This window comes from Camelus dromedarius, chromosome 16, assembly GCF_036321535.1.
Source record: "Camelus dromedarius isolate mCamDro1 chromosome 16, mCamDro1.pat, whole genome shotgun sequence".
In the NCBI taxonomy this organism is placed as follows: domain Eukaryota; kingdom Metazoa; phylum Chordata; class Mammalia; order Artiodactyla; family Camelidae; genus Camelus; species Camelus dromedarius.
In genome coordinates this window covers 32,855,867-32,882,327 of record NC_087451.1, presented here as the reverse complement: position 1 = coordinate 32,882,327, position 26,461 = coordinate 32,855,867, and the positions used below count along the sequence as shown (strand labels likewise).

The window sequence follows — 26,461 nt, the reverse complement described above, 5'->3', positions numbered from 1 at the left end:
ACGGGGCTTGAGTTCTGGGAGACATCCAAGCAGCGTTGGAAAGTGATGGAGGCAGCAGCCAGACCCGTGCATCCACAGCCCAGTTAGGGTCCCTCGGGTCCATGCACACCTGGGGGGAGAGAGTGTGTGCTTTCTCTTGGACCTGTTCCACTCAGCCGACTTGATTAATATGCCACGTAATGCCACGCAGCCGTGACAGCCCCACGTGCTACGAAGGAATCACTATCCCACACCCCCTTTCCATGTCCCATAGCCAGGTACACGTGGGGTGGCCTTCAGGGAGGCATGGGCCATGCACAGGCATCAGAATACACACATACCAACGGCCCCGTTTCAATCTTACAAGGCACCTGCCTGGGACGCAGAGGAGGGCAGAAGCAGCAGGACTGGATAAGTGACCAGAGTCCAGGGCAGTACTAGTATGTGGAAAATGAGACTGGGCAGAGGGCTGGAAAGGAGGTTGTGGAGAGCGAGGCATCCACGTCTACTTCCATGTTAAAGCTGTGGCTCTCGAAAGTGGGGAAGACGGCGGGCAGGGGGCAACAGAGGCCATGATGTTACCCGGCTGAGAAGAGGTAAAAGCTAGAGCCCAAAGGGGTGGCCTGGAGACGACAAAGAGGAGAAGCACTTAACAGAGGTAGACCCTCCAGGATTTGAAGGTAGAGGATGAAAGGGAAGAGGAAGTGTAGAATGACTTACAGGGGAGGCACTCTAGAGGATGGCGGTGTCATGGAGGACATTTGAGAACAGGGAGGACGTTTGAGAACAAAGAGGACATTGATGAGTCAGAATCCCAGTCAGATGGGCTGGGACCCCCTGTTTAGAAGCTCCTCTTATTTTTACCACCATGGGCCATCCTGAGTGGGATGTATAGAAAACTATACTATAGCGTAATTAACCAGAAGCCTCCTGTGCTGATCCAAATAGATTAGACTCAGGGGTCTGAAATGCAAGCCTGGAGGCTATTTTTGATCCAAATGACACATCTTCAAACTTACCTGGTTCTAACTGCAGCATGTCTGTTTGTAAACTGGGCAGCCTCTAGGTGCAGCCCCTGGCTCCAGAGAACAGGACAAAACCTCGGGAACCCCGGCAGGAGGGTCTGGTTTTCATCAGACTTCACTTGCTTTATCTATTTATCAAATCCAAGGCCACGGGCGGCTTCCTGCCACTGTTTAATAATAACTATACCTAACGCAAGTTCCTTGGGGGCAGCCAGGGAAGCCAGTCCCCGAGCACAGGCTGGCATCATGCTCTGCCTCTGGATATCTGCCAGGCTGTCTGAGGCAGCCCCCGGGGATGAGTGGCTCTTCCTTACCCAGCTCCCTAAAAGGGAACTCCATTGGATTCTCCTTGCCCAGTCTTTGCAGGGGGAGCTGCCTAGCTCAGCTTCAGTGGGGGCAAGAGGAGACCAGAACAATGGACCACCAGAAGTTGAAGGAAGGGCTCCACCATCACCCAGGGGGACAGGAAACGCTCCAGGTGGTTCGGCAAGTAGGATGCGGAGCTGAGACTAGAATCCTGCTTTCCCGGGGCCTCCTGAGGCCAGGAATCTTCTCGCTGCTCTCCTGAGTGTGTGACTGCTGTTAACCTCACCAAGAACAGCGGCTGCAGGCTCCACTGTCTTGCACCACATTGTGGCTCTTACAGCAGGCAGGGAGCCAGGAGGCACCCAGACCCAACTGTCTTGTCCGATCAGATTCTGGGCTTACGGATAAGATCTTGTTTGCTAGAGGGGAGCACTGAGGGGGGCTCTTTTGTGACACAACCCAAGTAATATAGGAGCTCCCCTGCACACCCCAGAGGGCAACCTGGGCAAAAGGACAGCTCTTGAGCCCCTCTGTCATTGGACACTGGGTGAAGACACCACACCAGAGACCATAGTCGCAGCCACGATGCACGCAACGCCCATGGAAACACAGGCTGCCAGCCGCCGCCTTGGAGACCTGGGAGTCAGAGAGGCAGGCAGACAGGCGGCAGACGCACGTGGCCCGAGCGGGAGGGAAGGCCACCGTCCTTCCAGCCGCGCGGCCGGCCGGGCGCCTCCTGGAGGGCAGTGGGAGAGGGAGCGGGGCGCGAGCCGGGAGGCGCGGGCAGCGGCGCCGAGAGCTACCAAACCGACGGACGCCGCGGTGCGGGCCGGACGCGGGGCCGCGCCGAGGACCGGAGGGTCACACAGGCCGACACTCACCGGGAAAGCGGCGTGGGCTCGGGCGCCTCCCCGGAGGAGGCGGCCGACTGTCTCCCGCAGCGCGGGCGGGGCGGGGGCGCGGGAGGCGGGGGCGCCGTTGGGGCACTCCCCTGGCCCCGCCTCCCGGTCAGCGCCCTTGGCCTCGGGCGCGTTGTTGGTTTCGGGTTGTCAGGCAGCCGCGGCGCAGGCGAGGCTGCGAGGGACCCGGCGGCGGTGGGGGTGCGGCTCGGCCATGCCCGCTGTCGCGGCCTGAGCCCCTCCACCTGCCGCAAGCATGAAGGACAGCAGGGACTCTAAGGACCAGCAACTCATGGTGAGACCCCCGTCAACCTCCTCCTCGACCCCACTCATGGCAGCCGGAACCCAGACTCTCGGTGGGCCACCGCAGAGAGGTCCTGTCCCCTTCCCCAGCCCCACCCCCCACTAAGAGGACACTCAGAATCAGGGGCTAGGACTGTCCAGAGCAACTTTCCCCAAGTCCTGGATGTCAGAAAGGCAGGCATCATAGCCGTCCTGCTATGGCCTGAAAAGTTAGCCCGGCTTCAACCCCACTTCCCTTTACACCTTCCCACAGGGGGACGCCCCTCAGTCCCCTGTGCAGATGGGTCTCTGGAGCAAGACTGCTCTCTGGTCCAGAAAAGCCAGGGGCAGGGAGAGCTTGACTTATCTGCCAAGAGAAGGAAGATGGGAGTTTCCTGGTAAACCAGAGGCTGCCAGCCCGGTGGGGGTCAGGAGTTTAAAGGGATTGAGGAACACAAACAGGCAGATGAGAGCCCCCACAGGTCAGAGGAGCTGGCAGAGGGTTGAGAGTGGCTGGTTATTGGGTTGCAACACAGGTGCTGTCCAAGTTGGGACTCTAAATATTTCAGAGAAGTGTTGGAAGCAACCAAGATGCACCCTTCGCAGAGCCCTGGGGTCTGGGGCAGAGGAAGAGGTGTGAGTGGGGGCTTTGGGAGGCAGGTACAGACAAAGACAGATTTCTGGTTCTCAGTGGAGCCAGGTCAGAATGATGAGGGAGAAGCCTCAGTGACCCCAAGGCCACTGCTTCCTCACAGCCCTCTCCCCATCCCCTAACTTCTGAGATGGGTGAAGGGCCTCCAGGTGGGTGGTGATGTAACTAAAGGATAACGCAGCCCCCAGGACTCTGTAGGGTGAGCTCGCTGCAAAGTCAAGTCTTAGCCCCAGGTCCCAAGTCAGCCGGGGGCTCTGGAACGTCCTCTCTGGCAGTTTAGAATTGTCTCTTTGAAAATGGCTTGCCTTGGCCTGCGTGGTGCACACCCCTGGGGCAGGGATGGAGGGGCCTCTCCTCCCACCCGTGGAGTGTGATTGAGGAGGCCGGCAAGGAGGATCTGACTGGCAGTGAAATGCCTCTCAGAGTGAATTGTTCTCACCCGGCCCAAGGGTGCACTAGTTAGAGCCACACGTCCAGCAAGTATTTCCCCTTGATCAGCAGGAGAAACAGCTCCCCATTCTTTCAGGGAGACCATGCCCAGGTGAAGACCCACCATCTCTCTCTGGCTGCAGGATAGAGGGAGGGGGCGCCACTGATGGCTCTGTCCTCAGGTGGCAATGTCGTCACAGGTTGTCAGCCAGAAGAGGGGACAGTTCCCTCAGCCTCCATCCCACCGCCGCTGGCCACGTGCAGAACTTCGTTCACAGACCTACAGACAGGCTGCTCCAGTGCCAAGGGCTCCAAGTTCAAAGCCCAGGAGAGCTGCAGGTGCTTAATTTGTCTGTGTGACTGATGCAGCCAGGAGGAGTAGACAGCTCTCTCCCCCGGGGCTTTCCCTGAGGCACAGGCTCCTGGAAAATTCACAGACTCAAGCATAACCTACATTCTGTGGACCTGGTGCCCTCGACCTAGTTGCTAGCCTTGAACCACTGAGTTTTCCTTAAGATGAAGGAGGACTGAGACGGCTGGACAGAGAGGAACCACTAAGGATTGTCCAGGGGAGGAATCCTTTTATCCTTCTCTCTGTGGACCCACACAGCCCTCTCAGTCTAATGCTAGGGGTCTGGCCTTCCCTCCCAGGTGGCGCTCCGGGTCCGGCCCATCAGCGTGGCAGAGCTGGAGGAAGGAGCCACCCTCATCGCCCATAAAGTAGATGAGCAGGTATGTGGGGCTGTGGCCGGGAGCTGCAGGGCAGGGCAGAAGTCTGCTCACACCTGGTGAGGCCAGGTACCGCCTCACCTGGTGGGGGCAGGGAGGGTCCTTCCTCTACCCTCTGAACTCTTGGCTGTAGTAGTGATGACATCATCAAGGAAACCAGAGTCCTTCTTCCAGGAAGCCTCCCTAGATTGATGCAAAGGGAGCTAAAGGCTTCTCTAGCCTGGGTGGGCCCTGAGCCCCTCCATCCAGCCCTGAAAAAATTCACACAACTTCCATGTGCCCCACCTTACATGATGTTCCCACCTTCATGTATCTGCTACCCAGAGACCACGGGTCCATAGGGTCTAGAGAGAATACTCACCTCCAGACTGTTCATCTTTTGCAAAGTCTTTGGATGTCTGTTTGCTCTCTTGGTCCTCCTGTCACCATGATGAGGGGGCCAGGGTGAGGCCCACCTCCGTTTACACAGGAGACAATAAATGTTTATCAAGTACCCATAAGACACCAGGGACAGTGCTAGGAGCCAGAAAACTACAGAGAATAGAAAAGATCCTGTCTTCCCTCTGTTACCTTATAGTCCAGTTCATAGAGATGAGACTTTAATGAAATAATTAACTCACAAGTTTACAGCCAACAAGGGCTGCAAAGAAATGCATGGTGCAATACGAGTAAAGAGGTACTTGATCTAGTCCCAGAGGTCAGGGAGGGCTTCACTGACAAATGGTGCTTGAGCTGAAACAGGAGGGAAGAAGAAGAGGTCATTAGGAGTGTGCTGAAGGGAGAAATTTCAACCAGAGGGACTTGCATGTGCAAAGGCCCTGTGGTGAGAGGGATTGTGATGCACTTGGGTAACTGAGCAAAGGCCAGCGTGGCTCAAGCAGGAGAGACAGGGGACGAGAGGTGTGAGGTGAGGCTGGAGGTATGGGCAGGGGCCAAACTACATGCTATGTAGACCACAGCCAGGATGTTTGTTTGGGTAGGTAGGTTAAGGACAGGAGGGTGGAAATGGGCACAGAGGTGGGGGCAGTGGCAGCAGGCTTGGTGCCCAGGTAGAAGCATCACCGTGGTGTGGCCTCTGGGGGCCCGAGAAGGACCACTCACCTCTGCTCAGTAGCTGCTGCAGTCAGCTTCTCCTGAGTGCCAAGGATGTTCCAGGGGATGTCAGAGGAGTTGGGGTGGCACTCTGCCATACAGAGAAAGGCACAAAGTGGGCCCCTGCTGGCCCTAAGCCTGGCAGGCTGGACCCGGGAAGCCCAAGGGCCACAATAAGCAAACCACAGGGGGCCAACACAGCCTGTGATGCTGCCTGCCTCCGGGCTCCATGGGGGCTGGTGACTGCCGACCTCTTCTTTCATCCCCGATGAGCTGTGGGCATGGCAGAGCAGGTGGTACCAGCCTCCTGATTTTTTCCTTCTGCTCCCTCTTGGAAAAGGGTAGCCTTCCTCAGAGACCTCAGGGAAGCAGGGGATGGCTGGGAAGACCCCGTCTAAAGGCCCAGCGGGAGCAGGGGGAGTACACACGACAGTCGTGTAGGGTAGGTTCTGCCGTTTGCCAGCTGTGTGGCCTTGGCCAGGTTGCTTCCAGAAGCCTCAGTTGCTTCCTCTGTAAGTGGGGACAGTAACCAGAATGCCTTCTCTAGAGGGTCTTTGGGCGCTAATGTCTGCACAGTGTTTCCCCAGGACCTGGTACACAGCAGGCATTTAATAGCTGTGAGTTATCATCTATTAGGGACTGAAAGGGCCCAGGGGTGCTGGACTGGCTGATGAGAGGGGTCAGCCAAGAAGAGCCAGAGAACTTGAGAGGAGAAACCTCCTTCGAGGCAAGGCCACTCCCTGTTTGTCCAGCTTGTTCCTAAGGATAGCAGGTCCTCGGGGTGGGACAATGACGCTCTCTCTCGGCTGCTCCTGGCTCCCAGCCGGGATGGGGGCTGACAGATATGAACTGATGCTGATGGAAACACTCTGGTCCAGGGCACAGCCCATTGTGTGCCCACACACGGCAAACACTGGCTCCTTTCTGTCCCTGCCAGTAGAGAGGGAGCTGTGCCTCCGAGAAGGTCCCGGGCTGGGCGCTCCCAACAGGGCTGCTCCTTTGTCGGTCTAGACCTGCAGAGGGTGGTCTAAGCAGTGTGGGCTCGGGGCTCTCAACACAGACTCCGAGCCCTGCAAGGAAAATGCTAGGCTGCTGGCCCCGAATATCTTCTGTCTGCACTGGGTTCAAGGCTACACTTGCCTGGCCTGCAGTTTGAGAGAAAGAAGTCACAGCAAACGGCAGGCTGAGAACCTCTGAAAAATCAGCCATCCCTCAGGTGCTCTGTCCCCCTGACCAGTAAGGCCCTGGCAAGCAGGAGGTGAGGACGCAAGAGTCCAAGAAGCAAAACGGACAGCCAACATCCCCAGCCTCCTACTCTAACCAGGCCTGGCCGCCTGACCTCCATCCCTCTCTGGTGTCCCCCCACAGTTTGTCTGTGGCACTGGCCCCCCAGGCTTGCATCACTGGTCCTGCAGGAGGCTGGGGGCTGCAGGCTTGGTCAGACTCAGCGATGGGCCAGCTGCCCACCCGGAGCCCCGCTCCCTCCTCCCAGGATCTGGAGCCTGGTGGGCCAGGAGGCTGAGTTTAGGGGCATCTCCAGAGCAACGTGGATGAGGAGTCTCTTCCCAGGAAAGGTGCGCAGCGCCCTGCTTCCTCTAAAGAGACGTCTGCTGGGGAAGTAGATTTGGCCTTTACCCAGATGCTTTCCATTGCTCCCCTGATTGTGGTCCCCCTTCATGGCCCAGCCCCACAGAGGGGCTCCCCTACCCAGCTTCTCCTGGCCTGGGATTCTGGGCTCTGCCTCCCTCTGTGATAGATGGGTAACTTCGCCCTGCTGGTGCGATCTTGATCCTGAGGGTGGTAGCCACTGAGAAGAGCAGCCCAGAGGTCAATATTGAGGGCCCGGCCATCGGTGATCAGCAGGGAGTGGTGCTGCCAAAGGCCATCAGCTGGTGGGTCCTGAGTGGGGAGAGGTGGACCAAAGCGTCCATCACCCGCTGGCTTGGGCCACCAGGAGGGTCCTAAGACAGCCCTGCTTAGGGGTTAGCATTGTCCTCCTGGGTACCAGGGAGACATTGATCTCTTGGCTTGGCAGAGGTGGACACTCACACAGCAAAGTGTCCTCGGGGCACAAGAGGCCAGTGTGCCTGGATTCTGGGGAAGCTGAAGCTGGAGTTACGGTTTGGATTTGTAAAGGGGGACAGTTCAGGTGCCCTGGTCTTAGGGCCCTCATTTGACTCAGGACCATCATCGCATGCCTTCTTCAAAGTCTTCATGGGCTAATGGATGCCCAGTGCTCACTCAGTGCCTGGCATACAGTAGGGGTTTAAGGATGTTAGTTTATGTCAAGGGCTGACTTACTGGTTGGTTTCAGGCCCCAGGGTAAGTGAAACCTTGGCCTACTTTCTGCCCTCCCCTCCTGGTTTCAGGACTGTCCATCTGATGGTCCCTGATTGGTCACTGTCACACATATGTGTTTCTGGGAGAGTGTGGTAGGAGCTTGGTCTCCTAGTAGCATCTGGGGCGGGACTAGACACTGGCACGGGACCCCGCAGTGGTGCCATGGATGCCCACAGGGTGCAGGGACAGCCTGGGGGGCTGGTAGGGCCCAGAAGTGCCAGGGCTGGGAGAAGAGACTCCAAAACAAAAAGGCATCCTCTCCCCACAGCCTGCTGCCCCTCCCTCGCCTCCCAGATTGTTTATCCACAGGATTTAAGTCACCGGACCACATGCATAATCCCGTAATTGGTCTTTATCTGCTCAAAGCCCAACTGTCACCACCACTCGCCCATTCCCCGCCCCACCCCATGCTCCTAGGGTCCAGTCCAGGAGCCGTGCCAGGGGCCTCCGGGTCCTGGTCTCTGTTTCCTCATCAGAAGACAGGACATCGAGACCTGGCTCCGCCCAGCCCAAGAACTGTTGAGAGGATTAGAGGAGACCCTGCAAGGCGGAGCTTTGCCACACAAGCGTGAGGCTATTGTGAAGGACAAATAAAGTGTAAGGTGACAGAGGCCGAGCGACAGAGACAGGGAATGCTGGGGTGCAGCCTGGGTGCCTTCAGCCCACTTGCCTGCCCGGGGGTGGGGCCTCCCGCACACCCACTATCTGGATGCTTCTTTGCCCTGTTGCCTCCCAGAGCTGAGCCTGGTGGATGGTGACTGGGAGCAGATCGGAGGAGCCTTTCCCTCCAGCCCTCGGTCACCATCCCGCCCATCTCCCCAGCCCCTTCCCGGCCCAGGATCGCCCGCCTCTATAGACCCGCCTGCTCCGGACAGTTCCTGAAAATGGGATCCCACGTGTGGTCCCTCCTGCCTGGCTTGTTTCGCCGAGCCTGAGGTTTCCCAGGTTCATCCACGTTGTCGCAGGTGTCAGAATGTCATCCTTTTTTGTGGCTGGACAGTGTGCCATGCCATGGGTGCTCCACATTTGATTGATCCATTCATCAGTTGGCACTTGGGTTGTTTGCTGCCCTTTGACTGTTCCAAATCATCCTGCCAGGATGCGAGGGTTCTGACCCTGAGCACCTGGATGGGTACAAGGCAAGCGTGCTGGTTAAAAAGGCAGCTTTGTGGGGCCCAATTCCCCAGAGATCCCAGTTCAATGAATTCGAGCAGTGCCTGGGAATCTGAATTTCAAAGCTCCTGGGGGCCTCTGATGACAGCATCTGCAGACCCGTGGGAGATGCAGTCCTTGACTGTCGGTCACACGTCCCCTTATCCCGGGCCTCAGGGTGCTCAGGGTCCTGAAGGCAGGTGGGGACCTGGCCAGGAGATCGGCGAGGCGTGGCTCTGTCCTAAGCAGCCAGCTGGCCCTTGGTGGCTTTATGAACTCAGCCGGCTCAGTTCTGGTCTTTTCTGTTTAGCCTGAAGGCTGACAGGGCCCAGAGACACCCTTCCTGGCATCAAAATCTCCTTTCTTGGGTTTCCACAGGATGGTCCATTTACAACTAGAAATATGGCCAGCTACGAATTCTCCTTTTAAAGAAAAAACAAAAACCTAGAAACAGCCTTACAGGGATGATAGCCACCTGGAATTAGGCTTTTGTTTTCCTGCATCTGGTTTATATCCTGAGAATAAAGGCGCTCTGGGCTGGGCTCCCTGGGCTGGAAGTGACATCTCCTAGGCTGGGGCCTCCCCAGGTCCCCATTCTCTGCTGAGGCTTCCTGAGTGGATGGGAGGTGTTGGCATGATATCGTCTCTCAAGGCTACGGCCGTGTTGGTCCTCCTTGACTTCCAGATAGAGAAAACCTGAAGCCCAGAGAGGTGGTGCAGTTTTCTCAAGGCCACACAGCAGTGTGAAACCTGACTCCAATTTGCACACCCCTTCCCTTGGAGATTTCGCTACTGGTCTCAGAGGCTTAAGGACGAACAGTCTAGGTCAGAGGTTTTCAACTGAAAGCGATTTTGCTCCCCAGGGGAGTTACAAACTGGGAGGAGGCTGTGCCACTGGCACTGAGTGGGTAGAGGCAGGGCCGCTGCTAAGCATCCCGCAGTGCACAGGACAGCTCCCAGTAGCAGTGATCCAGCCTGAAGTGTCAGCAGGGCCAAGATTGCAAAACCCTGGTCTAGGTTTAGCCATTTGGCGGCCAGAACGGAGCCGGTTCAAACTGCAAAGCCGATCAAAGCCCTGCAGCTTAGTGGTGCAACCGGAAGGACTCCTCCACCCTTTGCTCGTAGTATTTCTCACCTAGGAGATGCTGGAGGGAGTCTGGTCCCTACTGGGGACACAGTCTATGGACGACATCCTCCCCCGAGCCTGAGGCCCCCTACTTCCCTAGTGGATCTTGGGTTTCTGGGCCCAAAGCTAGAACTGGGGAAATACCAAATGGGCATTGCCTTAAAACAGGCCTGGAGGTGGGGGCAGTGGGGGCAGGGAGAGGTCAGGCTGGGGCCTCTGCTGAGTTAGGAGGCCTGGGGCTGTGGGGACAGAGCCCAACCTCGATGCTGCCCACCTGCCCCACTCTAGACCCTGCCTCCCACCCTCCCGCCAGCCTTAAGGAGGCCCCTGTGCATCCCGTGTGAGCAATGTCCCCTTTGAAACCTCCCAGAGGCAGGTGCCCAGCATGCTGCAGGCAGGAAAGCTGAAGACTCGGGGACTGAGAAAGAGGGCTCCCCTGCCGAGCCCACCACTTTGGGGCTGACGGAGGGGCAGGCCGGGGGTCCACCTCAGGTTGTGGCAACCCTCCCCCACCTCCCTGCATCAGCTGGGCCTGCCTCGGGGGGCCGTGCCAGTTTGCAAGGCTGCTGTGACGAAGTACCCCTGGCTGGGGGACTCCAACAGTAGAAATAACGTCTTTCACAGCCTAAGGCCAGACGCCCGAAGTGCTGGCTCCTTCTGAGGGCTGCGAAGGAGGATTTATCCCAGGCCTCTGCTCTTGACGTGCAGATGGCTGCCTTCTCCCTGGGTCTCTTCACATCGTCCTCCCTCCGCGCGTGTCTGGGTCCAGCTTCCCCCTTTGGATAAGGATACCAGTTAAGAACCACATTCTAGCTTAACTAATTACATCTGCAACAACCTCTTTCTAAATAAAGTCACATTCTGCGGTGTTGGGGGTTGGACCTTAACATTTGAATTTGGGGAGGACACAGTTCAACCATGCTGGGTGGGCCTCACCCCAGGAAGGCCACTGCTGATCCCCAAGAGGGAGGGGCAGGAGGCCTGGTAGTTAGGAGCCTGGATTCTGGAGCCCACCAACTCTGAATCCAGCCAGCTCTGTACTTGGCAGCGCAGCTTTGGGTACATCACGAAGCTGATTCCGCCTTACAACCCAGCAGTGATAAGAGCCCCCACTCTAGGCTGTCAGAGAAGATGAGGAAGTGTGTGCAGAGCACGTAGCGCTGCGAAGACGGCACATAGTGCTTTCCGCAGTGTGCTTTCCTCGCCTCACGTTTCTCGGCCAACTCCTACTCATCCTTTGAGATTCAGTCCTGGCACCACTTCTTCCAGGAAGCCCTCCTGTCATGCAAAAGCTGGATCAGGGAAGGTGCCCCTTCTCTTTGCTCTGATGGCTTCTTGTAGCCCGGCACTTGTTATTCAAATGATCCGATCCCCACTCAACGATGAGCGTCAAACCCATCGCACTTTCTCTCCCTCCCCGGGCCCTCACTTAATGCCTGGTACAGAGAAGGTGCTCAGTAATCGTGGTCACCGGCCTGAACTCCCTGTGCTGCTCCCCGTGGCAGTCCAGATCACTCCCCCCAACCCCGACCCCCCTACCCTTCAAGGCTCAGCTCCAGTTCACCTGGCCGAGGGGCACAAGGCTCCATTGTTATGCCTGAGTGGTCAGGAATGGGGGTGATGCCCTGAAGGGTGGGGCATGGGCTGGGGCCCAGACAGATGGAGACCCAGACAAAGCCCTCTTTTAGAGGGGATAATGGTGGCCATGCTGACAATGTACTGATTCAAGAGCCTGGCTATCGAAGGAACCAAGTGCCCACGGTGCCATGAACTTGGCAGTGTCCAGAGGTCATTTGAAGGTGATCAGTGGGTGATGGGCATCAGTGCACACCGCTCACCCTCTCCTCCTTCAAAGGCCCCCAGAGGGTGCCCCTCAGGTGGCTGGCGCTGCCAGCAGGTGCAGGAGCGCTGGCACTGAGGGTGAGAGCTGGACACCTGGTCAGGTCCTGTTGCATCCTGCTGGGACCGGTGACTTGTGGGCGGGTTTATCTTTATTTGAGTCTGAAACTTGATCCAGGCTTCTGCTGCTGGTGTTAGGGCCAGAGACAGGAACTGGATCCTGGAAGAGGCTTACAGGGCACTGGGGCTGAAGCCCTGAGGCGGTGGCTGGGGACAGGTGGGCACCCCGGGTACAGCCGAGGCCCAGACGCCCCGCACACCCCTTTCTCTGACCACCCAGCCTTTGGCGAGCTGTGAGGGGGCCTCAGTCAGTGGCCTCAGTCAGTGGCCTCATTCTTTCCCTGCCTGTCTTGAGCATCCCCTCTAATTGGCTTACCTGGAATCCCATCCGATTGGCTGAGATCTCTGGGTGAGGCTCCCGGGGTCGGGTCTCCTGGACAGCTGTCTTACCTCTTCCTTCTTCCCTCCTCTACTGAGAATCCCAGAAGGGGGCCCTGCCGGGACACCCAGGGTCTTAGGCCAGTTTAGATGCAGTGAGCGCAGGTGTGTCCAGACCACAGGAGTCCAGGTAGTGAAGGAGCGGGTGTTGGTATCAGAGCATACATAGAATGCTGGAAGGAGTCTAGTGGGAGTCTCAAGGCTGTGGCCGTCCTGGTGCTGGGCCTCCTAAATCCTGGTGCTTGACAGGGGTGCACCCAGAGGGACCCACGTGGATCTCCCATGTCCACGGAGCTGGGCTGGGCTGCCAACTCGGCCTCCCGCTGCCTCACCGTCAGCTCCCTCTGTCCCTCGGAGTGGCTGCCCCTCATGCCTTGGCTGTCACTCGCCCTGGCTCTGCTGCTGACCCAGGAAGGGGGCTCCATCCCTGTCTCTGCGACCTTGGGAGGCCCAAGGACAGCCCATCCTCCTCATTGCCTTGTCCTCTCTTAGGACTCAGTTTACCTCCTTGGCCAGGGTCATATTAGGTAAGGCCAATCTGAGTGCTGGGACCTCACCTGGATGCATATAACTGCTGAGGGACTGGGCAGGAAACCCTCCCAACCCCGCAAGGCCCCCTGGGAGCCGATGGGGCTGGGAGGTGACAGCAGGTGCAGGATGCAGGGCAGGGCGCCGGCCCACAAGCCAGATCGCCTGTGCTACTTTGTGCCTCCGTTTCCTGCTCTGAGAACAACAATAACACCCATCCAGCCCTGGAGCACAGCCGTGGCTCACTCCCCCCACCCCCAGCTCCCGCCCCGGCTGTCTGGCATGAGCCCAGGTGCTCAGGTAGCCCCGGACACAGAGCATCATCCTTCCCGAGTCCTAGTGAGGAGAGGCGAGGTCAGTGCTGAAGGCGGTGCGGGACTCCTGGGTGACCACCAGCCTTCCCTCGGGGACCTTTGCAGATGGTGGTTCTTATGGACCCAATGGAGGACCCCGATGACATCCTGCGGGCGCATCGCTCCCGGGAGAAGTCCTACCTATTCGATGTGGCCTTTGACTTCACTGCCACCCAGGTGAGACACAGCCTGGGCCTGGGGACACACAGGATCCCCTCTCTGCCCTCTGCCCTACTCAGGAGGGAGCCCTTAGGGGGCCCTGCCACTGACCCTCAGCTCTTCCTCCACCACTTGTAGCTTCTCCCCACCATGTCCCCAGAAGCACAAGAGCCCCCTGCATGGACACACCCTGGTCAGCAGGCAAATGCCACCTGACACGGGGACCCATACAGCTCATCCCACAGGTGGCCCTATGGGAGCTGGAGGAAGGTGCTTGAAGCTCATCTGGTGCTGGGAGGAGAGTCTCGGGGAAGCTGACACCCTCCCAGGGACCCCGTCTTGCCCATCTGTGGGATGCTCCCACGAGCAGATGTAATGCGTTCTCTGGGCCGGGGCCTGGGAGCCAGCCGTGAGGGGAGGCATCTCGGGTGTCCCGAGCTCCCTTTCAGGCTGGCATCCCCCCCAGGGGTGAAAGCAGAGATACCCGTCCCCCACCTCCCGCCCCACTTCTCTAGGGCCGAGGGCTCTCAGGACAGAAGCTGCTTCTGTTGGGGGCCAGGAGGTACCAGTGGGCGTGTGTGCTCTGCCCCACCAGTGCCCAGGCCCCTGATGGGTCTCCTCTTCCCTGCAGGAGATGGTGTATCAGGCCACCACCAAGAGCCTCATCGAAGGTGTCATCTCAGGCTACAATGCCACTGTCTTTGCCTATGGCCCCACAGGTGAGGGGGAGCCCAGCCCATGGGAGAGGACTTCATGCCCCGTTGTCCCCGCTGAGGATCAAGCCCCCTGAGCCCCCACCACAGAGCCAGTCTGGCCCCAGCTGGAACAGGAATCAAGGATGCGGCCGATCCAAACCGCCCACCCCCAGGGCCCTCTGGACCCAGAGCCCCATCCCTAGCCAAGGATGCTCTCTTCTCCCCCGCTCCACCTCCCTGGCCACCTGGGGGGGCCCAGCCCTGAGGACAGACCCAGGTTTTCCAGGAGCCCCTGCGCTCCCAGGCCCCACTCTGCTCACCCACCCACCTGCTCTGCCCCAGGCTGCGGGAAAACCTACACCATGCTGGGCACAGACCACGAGCCTGGCATCTATGTTCGGACCCTCAATGACCTCTTCCGTGCCATTGAGGAGACCAGCAATGACATGGAATATGAGGTGTCCATGTCCTACCTGGAGGTGAGACCTGCCCCGACCCCTGCTTGGACAAGAGGCCCGTGGGAGGGGGCTGGCCCACCTAACTGAGGCCGGGTCACTGGGGTGCTCAACAACGCTGCTCTCCCATGTGCATATTGCTGGCCCCACTTTATAAAAACCTGAGGCTCAGAGAGGTGAGGCAACCAGGTCAAGGTCACACAATGAGTGAGGGAGCAGGGATTCAAACTCAGGACCCCAGGGCTTTAAAGCCGAGCCCTGCCCCTTGTGCCACACTCCAAAGTAGCCTTGACCCTGAGCACAGACCTCAGCCACCCTCCCAGACGCCAGCCTCCTGGGCCCACTCCTTAAAGCCGACCGTGTCGGCCCTGCCAGACTACGTGCAGGCACTCGGCGTATACAGGTACAGGTGAGCACCACAAGTATGTAGGGACAGGCTTGGACCTGCCAACCTTCGCTACCTTGTCACAACCCCTAGTGCCCACCTGTGGGAGTGCTACCACCAGGCAGTGATGGGTCAGCGGGGGTGGGAGCACACAGAGGCCAGAAGAAGCAGGAGAACCAGTGGGCTAGACTCCATCTGGCTCCTGGCCTCCCTGGCTCCCTGCGGGAGCTGATAGTCTCCTGGGTGACAGCTCAGGAAGGGCAGCGAAGCATTGCTGCCAACAGCTGCTCCAGCCAGCATGGTGTTGACTCAGCCAGCAAGATGCGCTTTGGGGGCCTGGGTGGGGGTGGGGGAGTGAAGATAGCATAAGGGTTGCCTAGCAACAAACAGCTCGGTCATGGATCTGGTCCCATCCTCTGCCTGGTGCCCGGCCAGCCTGCAAAGGGAGTCCCGCTTGGTTGTGATGACTTGTGTACCCTTGGCTCTGGCAGCCCGATGTTTCCCTCTAGATGCTGAAGCCCCCTTATGCCCACCCCATAGAAAGGGGAAAGGGTCTTTTTCCTTAACCAGGGTTTCCCTGAGAAGAGCCTGGAGTTCTGACCCTTTAACTGAACATCTTGCCCTTGGTCTCCTGTTAATGTCTGTCCCCTGCCCCTCCCAACCCATCCCGGCAGATCTACAATGAGATGATCCGGGACCTGCTGAACCCTGCCCTGGGGTACCTGGAGCTGAGGGAGGACTCCAAAGGGGTGATCCAGGTGGCCGGAATCACCGAGGTCTCCACCATCAATGCCAAAGAGGCGAGTCTTGAGCAGCTAGCTGGGGCAGTGGAGAGGAGCACTCACCCGTCTCCAGGAGGGGATGGGAGGGGGCTGGGCAGGGCAGCCAGGGAGTAGCTGCCCGCTCAGCTGAGGCTGGGGCAGACACAGAGGATGCTGAATGACAGCAAGAGAGGGACTCTCACACCTGCCTCCATGCCCCCAGCCATGCTTACCCAGTAGGGGCTGAACAGGCAACCAGCCTCCCAGGCCCCATAGCACACGGGGGTGCTGGCCCACCCCTAGCCTGGGCCCCTTCGCAACCTCTCAGATGCAGGATGTGGGGGCATCCCCATGGGTCCCCAGGAGTGGTCTCCCTTCCTCTGTCCCGCCCACCCAGATCATGCAGCTGCTGATGAAGGGGAACCGGCAGAGGACCCAGGAGCCCACGGCCGCCAACCAGACGTCCTCCCGTTCCCATGCCGTGCTCCAGGTGGCCGTGCGCCAGCGCAGTCGAGTTAAGAACATCCTACAAGAGGTGCGGCAGGGCCGCCTGTTCATGATTGACCTGGCCGGCTCTGAGCGCGCCTCCCAGGTGAGGCCGGCTCCCCCAGGGGCTGCGGAGAAAGGTTGGGAGGGCAGGGCAGGGGTGCCGGCCACCAGCTCCCCGAGGGATAGGGATGGGAACTGTCCCAGAGAGGGTGGGTATGAGAAGGTGCCCCAGGGAAAGTGACTGAGGAATGTCGCAGAGGAGCAGGAAGGGAAGGGTGGGGTGGGGGGTCCTGGGGACAACCCCAGGGGCTGTTTGTGGGAAGGGGGCTGGGAGTGCAAGGGTTTCTCTAGGGAAGGAGACTGTGGTTGCCCTGGAGGAGAGGGGAAGCAGGTAAGAGAATGAGTGGGCCCAGATGTGGAGCAGGGGTTGGGGGGACCCTGGGCAGAGCCCGAGAGGGGGTTCTGCCAACCACATCAAGGGGAGAGGAAGGTCCGTCACCCATGTCTCAGCTTTTGTCCCCCACCACTAAGCCCTGGTTCTTGGCTCTGCTGCCTGGGCCTCAGTCCCCTCCTGTGGGTGAACTTGGAGGTTTCATGGTCACCTGATCCATGAGGCTGGGTGATGTCAGTAATCGCACTGAAACAAATGCAAGGGACAAATACAGCGCCAGGGAGAAGTAACAGGGCTTCGTGTTTGAACATGTGGGGTTGGCATAAACAGAGTGGGGTTGGAGAAACACACCTTTCTTTTCCAGTAGAAGCCTGAGGGCTTCCTGGAGGAGGGGTACAGGGGAGCAGCCAGTGGGGAGAGGGTATGCCCTGCAGCCACTGGAGCGATCAGGTCCCATCTTCACCAGGCTGGGCAGAGACGCCTCCTGAGGGCAGCTGTAGGCAGAGTGTCCTTGGACTTGACCCTGTCCTGCTCTCACACACACACACTCTTCTTTCATGCTGTCACATATACACATACAATTCACACACACTTCCTTCCTTCTCCCTGAAGCCTGGCTCGTCCTCTACAGCCAGGTGCCTGTGGTCCAGCCCTGGAAGAGACAGAGGCTCTCAGCCCTCCTCCGAAGCCTCCTGTCCCCACTCTTACTCAGAGCCCTTCCGGTTCTCTTACCTTCTCAAATGCCCTCCGGGACCCCTGGTGGAGAGCGGGATGGGGCATCGCTATTCTGCAGAGCCCCTGGGGCGGGGGGGAGGTTATCACCCAGGGAGGGGAGTTACACCCGCTGCGCACCACTCCCCACCAGACGCAGAACCGTGGGCAGCGCATGAAGGAGGGGGCCCACATCAACCGCTCGCTGCTGGCCCTGGGCAACTGCATCAACGCCCTGAGTGACAAGAGCGGCAACAAGTACATCAACTATCGTGATAGCAAGCTCACCCGGCTCCTGAAGGTACCGGCTGCAGCCGGGCCCCAGCACTGGGCACCAAGGGCGGGTGCCAGGTTCACAGTTAGAAATACAGGATGCCCAGCTGCTTGGATTTCAGATAAACAACAAAATCTGTTTTGGTATGAGTATATCCCATGCCATATTTGGGACATACTTAGACTAAAAAAAAATCACTCGTTTATTCGAAATTCAAACTTAACTGGGTGCCTTATATGTTACCTGGCAACTCTCACCACAGAGTGGGCAGCAAGGAGGGAGAGGGACCTGACCCCTCTACCCCAGCACTGTAGGTCTGAGGGAACTGGAAATCGTCTGGATTTGGGGGTTCAGGTGCACAGTCAGCCTCACAGTTCACAGAGGCAGCTGTTAGGGTGGCCCACTCATGGATGGGCTCTGTGTTCAGTGCTTCACCACCACCACCCCCAAGTTCCTTTCATCCTGTCAGCAGCTCTGTGAGTTAGCGGATTACTATTTCTATGTGCAGATGAGGAAAAGGAGGCACGGAGAGGCTAAGTAACCTTCCCGAGGGCTCAGACTAGTGAGTGCAGGATGTAGGATGCAAACAGAGGTGTGTCTGGGCTAGTACGAAGGCTGCAGTTGGCCTCACGCTCACTGGCCATCCACCTGCCAACATGACCGCACCTCCAGGCTCGGGGGTTGGGGCAGTTAACAACTGCCAGCTTGGGAACCAAAATCCAAGGGAGCGAGGATTTAGAGAGGTGAGGGAGCTTGCTGGTCACTGCTGCAGCAAGGGCCTTGACTCCCCCAGCCTTCATACAGAGGTCCCCGTCCCCCCAACTCACTCCAGCCAAAACAACAGCACCATCAGCAGTCGGAAAATGGGGGGACCTGGGAGGCCAGAGGTGATGGGGAGGGGCCCAGGGTCCCATGGGGGTCTTTCCCCTCTGGTTTCCAGCCAAGCAGGGCTGCGGCCTTTCCTCGTTCTTATATAGAGAGGAGGAGAAGGGGAAGCCGGGAGACCCTGACCCGGATACTAGAAATTTTCAAATCTGAATTTTGGAGAAGAAACCAGAAGAGGGATGGGGTGGGGCAGGGGGGATGGCAGAGGGGGAGAGGAATCTGGACTCTTCCATTTGATGCTCCATACTAGCACCTGTAGCGCTGTGTGTGTATATGTGTGTGTGTGTGTGTGTGTGTGTGTGTGTGTGTGTATGCATGTGTGGCAAAGAGTGCGAGACAGACACACACCAAGGGCACCAGGAACAGCCAGGGAGGAGCAGGGTCCGGGAAGCGGCCCCCTGCTGACCACAGCCCCATCCTCCTCCCCATCCAGGATTCCCTGGGGGGAAACAGCCGGACGGTGATGATCGCCCACATCAGCCCAGCGAGCAGTGCCTTCGAGGAGTCCCGGAACACGCTGACCTACGCCGGCCGGGCCAAGAACATCAAGACCAGGGTGAGGGACCGCTGGTCTGTCCCCCAGAGCACACCTTCCTAGGCCAAGACTCGAGCCCATGGGCTGATTTCAGGCCCTGCCACCCCGCCTCACACACTCTGGAACCAGCCACCGTTGCACTGGCCTCACTCCCCAGTCCAATGTCAACCCTGCTCCTTTCCCTGTACCTTCAACACCTGTTTCCTGCCAGGAAGCCCCCAGCTCCCGAGGGTCCCCTTCTTGCTCGGGGTCTGTGCTCCCCCAGCCCCATCATCCCCTCCCATCTTCCTGTTTATCTTTTCAAAGCCCCTGATCGTAATCGTCATGATAGAGGTAACTGATACTGACCCCTTATGCTGGGCCCTTTATCAGATCGTCTCATCCGATCCTCAAATAAGGCAGGCGTTATCACTGTCCCCACTTGACAGCTGGGGAAGATGAGGCTGAAGGGAGTTAAGTGACTTCCTAGCTGGGCAGTGATGGCGCTGAGACTAGAACTGGGTCAGCCTGGTTTCCAAGTCCACGTTCTCACCCTCTCTGTTGAACGTGTTAGAATCCCCGCTATGGCTTAGGGAGTCTGTTTCCACCTGTGTGGGTGGAGGGATGGGAATTCTGAAGCAGAGCTTAATGAGCATTCTCCTGACACTACAGCTTGCCAGCCACTATTCCAAGTGCTTTGTGTTTTATTCCAAACCTTGGAACCTAGTGGTGGGAGGAGACATGTCCTTAATACCGTGAAATGATAGTTCGGAATATTATTAGTAGCAGGAAGCGCTGCCAGCAGGAGAGCTGGTGCTCCCATGGGGCTCTTTGGAGACTGTGAGCAGGACTCTGAAGGATGGGGAGGAAATTTCAGGAGAGAGGGAGAAGTAAGGAAGGAAGGAGATGTTGTCTGTGGTGTGGGAGGGGGACGAGCAGGATGGTTCCTGGGCTAGAACAGAATGTTTGAGCTGGAGCAGTGAGCCAAAAGAAAATCTAAAGAGTCGGTGGTGGGCCTTCAGCACTGAGGAAGGAATGAGAGCAATTCCCCCAAGGAGTAGGGAGCCACTGAAGGTTGAGTAGGGGAGGCAGCATTTTAGGAGTATGGCTCCGGTGGAAGCATGCAGTGTGGTTGTGGGATTGGAGGCAAGGAGGCCATTGCTGGCACCCAGAAAGATGGGGGAAGAAAAAGAGGACCCCACAGGCAAGCCCTGGCACCTGGGTGACTGAAGCTGCTCAGCTCTCAACCACGGTCCCCCAGGTGAAGCAGAACCTGCTCAACGTCTCCTACCACATCGCCCAGTACACCAGCATCATCGCCGACCTGCGGGGCGAGATTCAGCGGCTTAAGTGCAAAATCGACGAGCAGGGTGGGCGGGGCCAGCCCCGAAGCCGGCTGGAGCGGGGCGACATCCGCCACATCCAAGGTGTGTGAGTGGGTCTGCATTAGTGGGAGCCCGCCTCCCGAAGCCCTTCCAGGCTGTCTCAAATTGCTCTGGGGTCAGGCAGCGCTGGGTTCAAAGCCAGGCTCAGGCTCTTTCTGGCTGAGTAGCCTTGGACTAGTCATCAACCAGTCTGAGTCTTCTGTCCTTCCACTGTCAAAAGGGATCATGATCTCTGCTTCGGAGACTTGACATGAAGATTAGTGGATATCACACGAGTGGGGGACATGTGAGCATTTGGCTGTGGGGGGCATCACTCTCAGGGCTGCAGCGCAGGGCTGTGAGACTGTGCCCTACATCACCCGAAGACACTGTTCTCTTGTAGAGTTTCTGTATTTGCTACAATGATTTTCCAACAGATGGCAGTAAAGCGTCTAAGGGATGCCTTTTATTCGTTGACAGAAAGATGCTTTAAAGGCTGCTGAAGCCCAGTTCATACAGAGGAGCTGGGAATCACCTCTGGGTAGTAGCCTGAAGATTCCAAGTGAAAGGGGGATGTGTGAGGAGGTGGTAATCTAGGAGGTCTTTCTGGAGGAGGTGGTTGCACAGGAAGTTGTTTAGCAAGAGAGGGAAGGATCCCAGATGGGCCCAGACTTTCCTGGCCTGACCCTTCCTCTTCCCCTGACCACCTCTCACCTCCCATCCAACGGGCAGCCGAAGTCCAACTGCACAGCGGCCAGGGTGAGCAGGCTGAGATGGGACAGCTGCGGGAGCAGCTCATCAGCGCTTTCCAGGAACAGATGGACGTGCGGAGACGCCTGCTGGAGCTGGAGAACCATGCCATGGAGGTGCAGATTGACACCTCCCGCCACCTGCTCACCATTGCCGGGTAAGCGCCCCTGGACCTGGGACAGGGTCTGGGAGCTGGAGCTGCACGCTGTGACCCCATAGCCTGAATCCCGTGTTTCCCCCTGGGGCTGGGGCTGCGGCAGCTGGGAGCATGAGAAATCACGTAGGGCACTCAAGTGGCGGGAGGAGCAGCGGAAGGAGTCCTACACCAAGGACGACAGCGAGAAGGACTCAGACACAGGTGATGACCAGCCAGACATCCTGGAGCCCCCCGAGGTGGCCTCGGCCCGAGAGAGCATCGCTGCCCTGATGGGAGAGCAGAAGAAGCTGCGAACGCAGAAGGTGCCCGGGGTTTGAGGGTCTGGGAGGGGGGGTTTGAGAGGCTTCAGCAGGAAGGGGCTAGGGTGGGGGTGAGGGCATAGGAAGAGTGAGACCTGGGAGCTCAGGCCACGCAAATCCTCTGTGACCTTGCTACATTTCTTCACCTCTTTGTGCCTCACTTACTCATCTGTGAAAGAGGAGTGTCGTGTACATGGGAGGTAGTCAAAGCCCTAGTGGGGTTGTTGGGAAGATAAATAAATGCCTTTCACATATCAAGGACTCAAAAAATGGGGGCCAATATTATCATTAGGATCTTCCAGATGAGAGATCTCTGCCTTCTGGAGCACGTCCCAACCAGGGGACTTCAGGGTACCATGAACCCTGAGGGCATCAGATGGGCTGGGGTTGAGCAGATCCAAGGCGCTGATGCGAGGAGTTGGTTGTGGTGAGGGCGGCAAGAAGGTAGGCACAGGGGGCCGCTTAGGAGATGCCCTTGGTTGCAAGGTCCAAGATACAGCTCCAAGGGTAGACCTCGGCATGGAGCTTCAGCCGGGAGCCCGGAGTCTAGCGACTGGAGGGGTGGGGACAGGCCCAGCGGCGGGCGGGAGCGGCCCCTGGCAGGCTGCCTGGCGCTGACCCCGTGCCCCCGCATCCCCACCAGCTGGCGCTGGAGCAGCGCTGCCGGGAGCTGCGCGCGCGGGGCCGGCGCCTGGAGGAGACCCTGCCCCGGCGCATCGGCTCCGAGGAGCAGCGCGAAGTGCTCAGCCTGCTGTGCCGCGTGCACGAGCTGGAGGTGGAGAACACCGAGATGCAGTCGCACGCGCTGCTCCGGGACGGCGCGCTCCGCCATCGCCGCGAGGCCGTGCGCCGCCTGGAGCAGCACCGCAGCCTCTGCGACGAAATCATCCAGGGCCAGCGGCAGATCATCGACGGTAGGGCCCGCGCCCTGCGCGTCGGAGCCACCCACGGGCCCCATAGACCCACAGAGTGTCCGAGGGCACGAGGGCACGCCCTGAGCCCTGCCTCTCCCTCCGCAGACTACAACCTGGCCGTTCCTCAGCACCTGGAGGAGCTGTACGAAGTGTACCTGCGGGAGCTGGAGGAGGGCAGCCTGGAGCGGGCCACCATCATGGACCACGTGGCCTCTCGGGCCCTGCAGGTAGGTGAGCGCCTGAGGTGCTGAGAGAGGGACTGATGCCTGAGGCAGTGCCTGCAGGTAGCTGGGATGCAGGTGGGGCCAGACTGGCTGGTCCCAGGGATTTGACCCTTTTTTTCTTTTCTTTTTTTTTTTTTTAACCCCACCCAAAGCTTTGCCAAGCCTGAGTAAGGTCCCTGTCCTAGGGCATTCGTCTCTGGCACTTGTCCCCACTGAGGGTCTGAGGGTTAGGGTTGGCTGTCTAAGACATCACAAATGGCCCCAGATGCCCTCCCAGGAGACCAGGCCACCACACAGTGTCACAGGGGATGCCTAGCAGACCATAGCTGGCCCCTTGGGACCCAGAACTCAGGCCCCCTGCCCTCTGGGGCTCCCAGCCCATGTTACAGCCCCAGACACCCTCTGTATCTTCATTACCCTGCACTGTTACTTGGGTCAGGACCAAGTGTTGTGACTATTTGCGCCTCCCTATTCCCAGGACAGCTCCTTGCCCAAAACTACCCCAGCAGGAACCTTGCTAACCCCCGAGTCCGACCAGGAGAGCGTGAAGACGCTGAGCTCTGAAGCCCAGTGCCTGCAGAACAGCATCCTCCCTCCCCTCCGCACAGAGAGGTGAGACCAGGAACTACTTCCTGCCAGTCCTGCCTGCCTGAGCCACTACAGCCTGTGCCATGTCCCAGGGATTCCAGTCCAGCTTAGGGCTTCCTGGGGAAGACGGAGCAGGAACGAAAGAGGAGAGGTGGCCCAGGTCTGGAGCCAGGACTTCCGGGTTTTCTCTACTTTATGCAAACAGCTCTCCCCTGGGGGGGTGGGACCGCAGTGGAACCTGCCTGGTCAACAGATGCCCATTGCCCTCTGCCAGCCTCAGTGATGCCAACCATGTGTTCAAGGCCAGTCCCCGGGCCTGGCAGGTGAAGAGCTCCTCTGTGCCCACCCCACCCCCCATCCAGATCGGCAGCCTGGTGACCCAGGAGGTGAGCACTGGGCACCACTGGCCCCACAGGCTCCCCTGCTGTGGGTGGGCGTATAGGGGTGGACACCCGGTGGTCAGGAGGGACCCTTTCCAAAACAGCCCCCTGGGGACATAGGCTCCCCACTGTGTCCAATGGCTTCTCTTCCCAACCAATTCATCTTACAGGGCCCCACCCAGGACAGCCAGGTCAGCTTGAGCAGCCGGATCAACTCTTCCCCCGACAGCAGTGAGAATCTGTCAGAGATCCCCTTGTCCCGCAAAGGTGTGCCCCCGGCCCACCCTGTCAGCCTGAGCCTGGCATCAAAACTGCTCAGATCACCCAACCCAAAGCCCTTTCCTGCCTTCTGCCCGGCTGCTACCCATTCTAGAAAGAAAGAGAGGCACCAGTGTCCAGAGAGGATTAACCACCTGCTCTGTCCACACAGAGCTGGGGGACACAACCAGAAATCAGAATGGGGGACCCATGGCACTTAGGAGCATGCCCCTTCTTCCCACTCAGAAATAACTGTAATAGCAAAGGTCGACTGAATGCCTACCCCCTGGTCATAGACTATGCCCATATCTCTGTTCTTCACAACAACCCAATGGCGTTCCGTTTACCATCCCCATTTTACAGATGAAAGTAAGGCTCAGAAGTTTGCCTAAACTTTCTTAAATAGCAAGCAAGTGGGAATGCTTTGGCAGAGGAGGGGTGCTGGAGGTGCAGGAGGTGGGTGCAGGAGGCGGTGATCCCGGATTGGATGCTCCTCTGTCCAACTGCAGAGAGGAAGGAGATCCTGACCAGTACGAAGAGCATCTCAGTGAAGGCTGCCAGGCGGCGCTCTCGGGCCCTGGGCGCTGAGGGGCGCCACCTGCTGGCACCTGCCATGGAGCGCAGTAGCCTATCCCCGCACTCGCTGAGTGAGGCTGACGACTCGCGGCCGCCTGGTCCTCTGGCCTGCAAGCGGCCGCCCAGCCCCACGCTGCAGCACGCTGCCAGTGAGGACAACCTGTCCAGCAGCACGGGCGAGGCCCCATCACGGGCAGTCGAGCGTCGTGGCGATGGCCCTGGGCCCTGGCTGCATGGCCAGAAGCAAAGCCTGGGCAAGAAGCGGGAGGAGTCGCTGGAGGCGAAGAGGAGGAAGCGGAGGTCCCGGTCCTTTGAGGTCACAGGGCAAGGGGTGAGTAGAGGGGCAAGGATTGGGGGATCTGGGCCCCTTCCTTGCTGGTGGGGGCCTGAGGGCTAGATTCCTCCAGAGGCCCCAGGACACCCCTAGCTGTGAACCCCCCTTCCATGCCTCTGTCCCCTAGGCTGGCATAGCAGCTGGGACCCACCCCCATAGCAGGTCCCCACGCAGCCCCCACCTCACCTCACTGTTCTCCGACCAACACAGCTCTCCCGCCCCAAGACACATGTCCTGGGGTCCCGTCCCATGAAGAGCATCTTGGATCACAGAACACCAGTGTGTGGGCACCCAGCCCCTGGTATCCGGCATCTGGGAAAGGTCATGCTGCCTATGGCCAAGGTCAAACTCCCTCCAAGCCAGAACACGGGTCAGTACCAGCAAGGGAAGGAATGGGGAAGGGGGAGGGGAGCCCTTGGCCAGTTCAAGGGGGAAACAGGTTGAGCTCCTTGCCCCTATGGCTGCCCCTTGCTGTAAACAGGGTTCTCAAAGAACACCTGTGGGACTGGCGTCTTGGAGTTGTGCCCCTAGGAAGCTGAAAGCCACGGAGTGATCAGAGAGGGGACGTAGAGGCATTCCTAAAAGCACTGCTCCTGTCCCTTCCCTGCTGCAGGCCCTGGGGACTCGTCACCCCTCACTGTCCCCTCCAACCCAGCTGCTGTTTCCCGAAGGGCTATCCGGGAGCCCCGCCTGCCCCACGGGGCAAGCACCCATGGCAAAGATGGACGCTTCCGACATAACTGAGGGGCTCTGCCAGTAACTGGCCCTCCTGCCCCCCAAGACTGGACGGGGTATAGTGGGAAGTGAGAGATGGAGGCTGGGCAGATGGGCATGGCCTGGGAGCAGGAGCTCAGGATCTCAGAAGGCTGGGGCTCCTGAGACCCAGGAATTGTGAGGGTGCCTGCCCAACACTTCGTTGCTTTCAGTGCCACCAGGAAAGGGAGGTGAGCCCAGGAGGCATGACTGGGGATGACATGGCTCCCCAGCCTCCCAGCCCTGGACAGAACCCTGTTGCCAAAACCTTGTTCTGAAGCCTGTGGCCAGACTTGGCCTTGGAAATGGGAGGAAGGAATCTGTTAGTGGGACAGGGCTTCTGGGCCCACACCTGGGGCAAGAGCATCCTGGATAGTTGGAGAAGGAGCCACCGGGCACTTCATATACTATGCGGACGGGGGAGGGAATCTGATTTTGTTACTTGGCAGTGGCTTCCCCCCACCCCTTCATTTTTTTAACAATAAAATCCCATTTGGGTCTTGATGGCTGTGTTGGAAACTGGACATTGTCTGAAATGTTGGGTGGCCATGACTGAAGAGGATTCAACCCAACTCCCCCCCCCTCCCCACCACACCCCATTCCCCTCTGGCTGGTCTTATAGCACCAACCTGCAAACACGTGGAGGAAAGTGGTTTTTCTCTAGATCCTGAGGTCCCTCTCCAGGAAGGGCAGGGCTATAAGGCCTCCTCCTGCCAGCCTTCATACCTGCCCAGACCCCCTCCCAGGAGAGACCAGAGACTTGGAGTAGTCCACAATCCAAATGAGGTGGTTACCCCCTGAAGTCCAGGCTCAGAAATTGTTCAGCTAAGCCCCTCCGCTTCAAGGTGAGAAAGCTCCCACGAGGGGTACCTAGTACCCTATTTGGATGCTCTTACCTGCCCTGTTCCGTGTGGGG

At 58.6% G+C, this 26,461-nt stretch overlaps 1 protein-coding gene across 1 annotated transcript; it reads left to right on the top strand.

Annotated features, from left to right (window-relative positions):
• Window positions 1–2,364: 2,364 nt before the first annotated feature.
• KIF19 (kinesin family member 19) lies at window positions 2,365–26,100 on the top strand. Its single transcript, XM_031469009.2, has 20 exons — window positions 2,365–2,504; window positions 4,224–4,304; window positions 13,296–13,406; window positions 14,020–14,107; window positions 14,426–14,562; window positions 15,598–15,723; window positions 16,082–16,276; window positions 17,430–17,576; window positions 18,868–18,990; window positions 20,210–20,375; window positions 21,045–21,219; window positions 21,323–21,521; window positions 22,162–22,432; window positions 22,538–22,659; window positions 23,135–23,268; window positions 23,519–23,630; window positions 23,795–23,891; window positions 24,392–24,789; window positions 25,003–25,162; window positions 25,406–26,100. Exons 1-20 carry the CDS (start codon window positions 2,466–2,468, stop codon window positions 25,534–25,536), a joined length of 3,012 nt encoding a protein of 1,003 aa, XP_031324869.2. The 5' UTR covers window positions 2,365–2,465; the 3' UTR covers window positions 25,537–26,100.
• The last annotated feature ends 361 nt before the right edge of the window (window positions 26,101–26,461 follow it).